Source organism: Lactuca virosa, chromosome 5 (genome assembly GCF_052849685.1).
Source record: "Lactuca virosa cultivar CGN04683 chromosome 5, Lactuca_virosa_CGN04683_v6, whole genome shotgun sequence".
Taxonomy (NCBI): Eukaryota; Viridiplantae; Streptophyta; class Magnoliopsida; order Asterales; family Asteraceae; genus Lactuca; species Lactuca virosa.
In genome coordinates this window covers 46,851,475-46,856,664 of record NC_136430.1, presented here as the reverse complement: position 1 = coordinate 46,856,664, position 5,190 = coordinate 46,851,475, and the positions used below count along the sequence as shown (strand labels likewise).

The window sequence follows — 5,190 nt, the reverse complement described above, 5'->3', positions numbered from 1 at the left end:
GTACTTTAGGCGTCCCGAACCTTGTTATAATATTCTTCCATACAAACTTTATCATGTGTCTCCCTGAGATGCACGCTAACGGCTCCGCTTCAATCCATTTTGTGAAGTAATCCATGGCCACCACCATGTATTTCAGCTTCCCTGGTGCTTCCGGGAATGGGCCCACTATATCTATACCTCATTGATAGAACGGCCACGGGCTAGATATGTTATGCAGTGGTGCTGGGGGGTTTGTTTGGAGTGGGGCGTACGACTGGCATTCCCTGCATCTCCTGGCTATTTCTAGCGCATCTTGCTGTATTGTGGGCCAGTATACACCCATTCGTAGTACTTTGCCTGTTAGGGCCCGTGCCCCCTCGTGTGCACCCACCTGGCCTACGTGTGCTTCCTCTAGCACCTCTCTCCCTTTGGCTTGGTCTACACACTTCAGCCATGGCGCTGTGAACCCTTTCCTGTATAGCTCTCCATTTATTAATTCATATGAGGGCGCTTTTATACGTATCTTCCTGGCCTCACCGTGATCGTCGGGAGCACCCCTCTTTGCAGGTATTCCCTGAATGGTGTCATCCACGTTGGTCCATTGGTCGTTAGGGTATTCACCTGCTGTTCGTCTATACTTCTTTCTCGGAGCACCTCTACCAAGACTTTCTTCGATAGGTGATCGAAGCACGTGGATGCCAATTTGCTTAAGGCATCCGCCTTCTTGTTCTCGCTTCTAGGTATCTGCCTTATTGTGAACTGCTTAAACGACTCGATTAGTTGTTTCACCGTCTTCACGTACCTTCCCCTTCTCTGATCTCTCACCTCGAAACTTCCATTGACCTGGTTCGCTGCTAGCCTTGAGTCCGTCAGGGCTGTTACAGCCTTTGCCCCCATTTGCTTGGCTAGTCGCAATTCTGCGAGCAGAGCCTCGTACTCCGCTTCATTGTTTGATGTGTGAAAATCAAAACCGAGGGCGTAGGTCACTTCTTCCCCCTCTGGGTTAGTCAGGATTAGCCCCGCCCCCGAGCCTTCCCTGCTGGATGCTCCGTCAGTATATAATGTCCACGAACTGTTGTCGAGCGGAGCTTCTTCAACTGCCCACACTTTCTCCTTGGCAGGGCCCCCCTCGTCTGGGATTTCCAGCAGGAAGTCGGCCAACGCTTGTCCCTTAATACTTGTTCTCGGGTGGTAACTTATGTCATGTTCCCCTAATTCGATTGCCCATTTCGCTAGCCGGCCCGACGTCTCTGGTTTAAGCAGTATTTGTTTAATGGGGCAGTTTGTTAGCACTTCGATCTGATGTGCTTGAAAATACCGCCTTAGTCGCTGTGCCGCGTAGATGAGTGCCAGGACTAACTTTTCCAGGGTGGGGTAGTTGAGTTCTGGCCCTTGTAGTGCCCTGCTTACAAAATACACCGGCCTCTGTTCTCCTTCCCTTTCTACAGTTAATACTGAGGATATTGCTTCGTTTGAGGTCGAAATATACATTTGCAACGTCTCCCCCGGGACGGGACTGGCCAGCGTGGGTAACTTGTGTAATGCATCCTTGATTTTCTGGAGCGCTACTTCTGCCTCGTTCATCCACTGGAAGTTGCACTTCTCGATGCAGCCTTTTAACGTGTGGAACAACGGCATGGCCTTGTCAGCGGATTTTGAGATGAACCTGCTCAGAGATGTAAGCTTCCCGTTCAGGCCCTGCGCGTCCCTGAGGGTGCCTGGGGTTGGCGTTTCAATGAGCTCGTCCACCTTGGTCGGGCTGGGCTGGATGCCCTGCCTGGTGACATAGTACCCCAAGAACTGCCCCTCTTCCACCCCAAACGTGCACTTAGCCGGGTTTAGCTTCATTTTTACCTTCTCTAGGGTTTGGAAAGTCTCCTCGATGTCTTGTAACATCTTGTCTTCGTGCGGGCTCTTGATCACCATATCGTCCACATATACTTCAATGTTTCTCCCAATTTGTTTGGCAAAGATCGAGTCAACTAGGCGCTGGTATGTAGCCCCGACATTCTTTAGACCGAAAGGAATCTTAGTGTAACAGAAGGTGCCATGGTCCGTGTAAAAAGCCGTTTTTTCCTCATCCTCTTTGCTTATCAAGATCTGGTGATACCCTTTATATGCATCTAAAAAACACTTCAGCTTGAATCCTTGCAATGACTCTACCTTCTGGTCAATTTCTGGGAGGGGGTAGCAGTCTTTAGGGCATGCTTTGTTTAAGTCAGAAAAGTCTATGCACATTCGCCATGACCCATCTTGCTTGCGGACCATGACTGGGTTGGTGATCCACGTCGGGAATATTGCTTCCCTTACTATTCCAGCTTCTGCTAGTTTGGCCACTTCGGCGTTGATTGCCCTATTACGGTCCCCACCCTGGACCCTCTTCTTTTGCTTAACCTCCTTTGCTCCTGGTTTAATTACAAGTTTGTGCTCAATGACTTTCCTTTGTACCCTCACCATGTCCGTGGGGGTCCATGCAAACACGTGTTTATACCGCTTGAGCAAGTCGACCAACGCTCCTCTTACGCGACTCGGGAGATCACATCCAATACTGACCGGCTGGTCAGGGTGTTCCGCGTTGATCACCTTCTTTCCTTTTGTGGGGTCACCTCTCAGCTTCTTGGCCTCTTTAGTTATCTCTTCTGGTTTCATAATTGTAAAGCATTGCAATTCTTTCGGTGGAGTGGCCAGTACCGTGGCTGCGCCCGTTGGAGTGTCGAACTTCATAACTCCATGCATGGTTGATGGAACCGCTCCTAGCTTTAAGAGAACTGTTCTCCCCAGAATAATATTGTGTTCCGCCGCATGTCGGATGACCACAAAGTCAATCAGGGTGGTTTTCTTTTGCTGCTTATCATGGTTGGTTATGGTCAAGGGAAGGTGAATTGTGCCTAGCGGCCATAGGCTATGGCCGGTGAACCCGACCAGCCTCCCCGTCGTGGGCCGTAGGTTGTCTTTCCAGCGATCTGGGAGAAGCCGAAAACAGTGCTCATAAATGATGTCCGCCGAACTTCCTGTGTCAATGTAGACCCTGTGTATGATTACATCCCTGATGGAGGCTTGGATTACCAGTGGGTCGTCGCCCCTCCATCCCTCCGGGCGAGGGTCTTGAACAGAGAATGTGAGCGTGCGCATCGGGGTTCTGGTGGTCCCTTGTTCCGTTTGTTGCTCTCCCCTGCTTCTCTTACTCCGTATCATGAATATCTCCTTAGGCTGGACTCCTTCGCGAGGTATGGTTTTAGCGTTTTCAGCGTCAAACTTGGCACACAAGGTTCGTGCTATTCCCACCAGGTCCCCTTTAAGATGCTTCTCTTCCATTTCTTTTTTTAATACCGAACAGTTAGCTGTGTCATGCGTCCTACTTTTGTGGTAATCGCAGTACCTGTTCTTTGGCAATTTGGTTGGCTGCTGCTTCTCCGACACCGTGTACACCTCCGGGCGACGGCCACGCCTGTCATCCTTGGCAAACGGTCGGAACCGAGCCTGTGGTCTCCTCGCTTGGCCGTAGTGCCTACTTCCCCCTCGGAAATCCGTGTGACCCGGGTTGTGGTGTCTGGTAGTCATTGCATTCAAGTAGGCATGTTTTGTTGCTTCGTCATCCTCCTGTCTCAAATATCGCTCCACCCTTTCCTTCAATTCGGCCCGTGTTAGAGGCTTCTTTCCCATGAGTTTTTGCGATAAAGGGCCTGGCAAAAGCCCCCACATGAAGGCACCGGCTATGAGCCCCTCATCATGCCCCGGTATGTCTAACGTGGCGTTTATGAACCTTGTGAAGTATTCTCGTACAGTTTCACCCTCCTTTTGCTTACAGCCTATGATTGAATGAGAGTCTCCCTTGTACTTGCGTAATTTCATAAAGTTGGTAAGAAAAAGATACTTAAGCTGGGCAAAATTGGAAATGCTGCCCGGTTGTAGCGTCTTGAACCACGTGTCGGCGTTGCCGTCGAGTGTAGTTGGGAAATATGTGCACCAAAACCTTTCATCAAGCTTTAATGACGTCATGGTCCATTCATATGTGTCGATGTGGCTATCCGGGTCAATGGTGCCGTTATACGTCTTGAGCGTCGGTAGTTTGGCTGTGTTTGGTATTTCGTAGTCCAACAACTCTTTGACAAATGGAGACGTCGCACTACGGGAAAGGCATTCGTGGCCTGGGGTGGTGGACGCTCCCGGCGGTTGGTATTGTGTATTTAAGCCATATGGTGGCGGCGTGTGGTAGCCAGGGCTTGGTCCGTAAAAGGGATACGGCTGGAATGGTAGTTGGAGGGGGTAACTGGAGGGGAAAGGGTGTATAGGGTTCATAGGGCTAACCGTTGTTGTCTGTTGTAAGTTATTGTTAGCGGTGATGGTTGGTCCGGCCCATGTGCCGGCCAGTGAATAGACAAGTGGCGGATGAGCTGTCATGGTTTGTGCCAACGGTGGTACTGAAAGCATTGAACTCTGCCCGCTTGTCACCTGGTACGGCGGTGTCGTTGTAAACGACGGTGGGATGTTGAAGACGTGGCCTGGTGGAATCATCGCTGAGTGAACTGGTTGTGTTTGTTGCAATGGCGGCACGAAGAACGGTGGCATTTGAAAGGACGTTGTTGGAAATGGCCCCATCGGAGTTGTTCTTGGCTGGTGAACTGGCGGTTGTGGGGCGCCTTCAGTGGTTACCGTTGAGCTTCCTTCGCCTGTAGCGATCCTGCTGACCGCTGTAGGCGGCGGTGTTTCGTCCAACGCTGCCATGAGGCGTATGGGACTTGCCTGTTGTCCCTCACTGCCGTTGGACGCCATTCACTTGTCACTTTCGTGCTTTTAGTTTGTGTTCTTGATCTCACAAACGGATGGCGCCAAATAATGCGACCTTGGACTGGCTCGATCGGTATTGTTCACTTGGATTCTCAATTGCCTCTGCAAGATCACAAAGAAAGAAGGCCGTCAGCCGCTTTCCGGGAGGAGCTCCCGGAAAAACGCCCCGACGGTCAAGTTAGAGAGTGTTTAGGATCTTTGGGTGTGTGCTCTTAGAGAGTCCAGAGAGCTTACCTCGTAGGTCTGAGAGCGTATCCTTTTATACCTAGCTCCCTTGCCTGATCCGTACCAGACAATATCACTTTTTGGGGAGACAGGATCAGGGGCGTTGATGGGAGAGTCATGCGCCTTTAACCGTTAGGGCGCTCTTATTGGCTCTGACGGTAATGGTCTGATCTCCTGCTTGTCTCCTGACCGTTTCTT

At 50.8% G+C, this 5,190-nt stretch overlaps 1 protein-coding gene across 1 annotated transcript; it reads right to left on the bottom strand.

The window, feature by feature from the left end:
* Positions 1 to 492: 492 nt before the first annotated feature.
* On the bottom strand, positions 493 to 4,752 carry LOC145111224 (uncharacterized). Its single transcript, XM_079047519.1, has one exon. It carries the CDS (start codon positions 4,750 to 4,752, stop codon positions 493 to 495), a length of 4,260 nt encoding a protein of 1,419 aa, XP_078903645.1.
* Between the last annotated feature and the right edge of the window lie 438 nt (positions 4,753 to 5,190).

Bases quoted from the DNA above. Each gene is read 5' to 3' on its own strand.
- LOC145111224 (XM_079047519.1), bottom strand. From the start codon at position 4,752: ATGGCGTCCAACGGCAGTGAGGGACAACAGGCAAGTCCCATACGCCTC.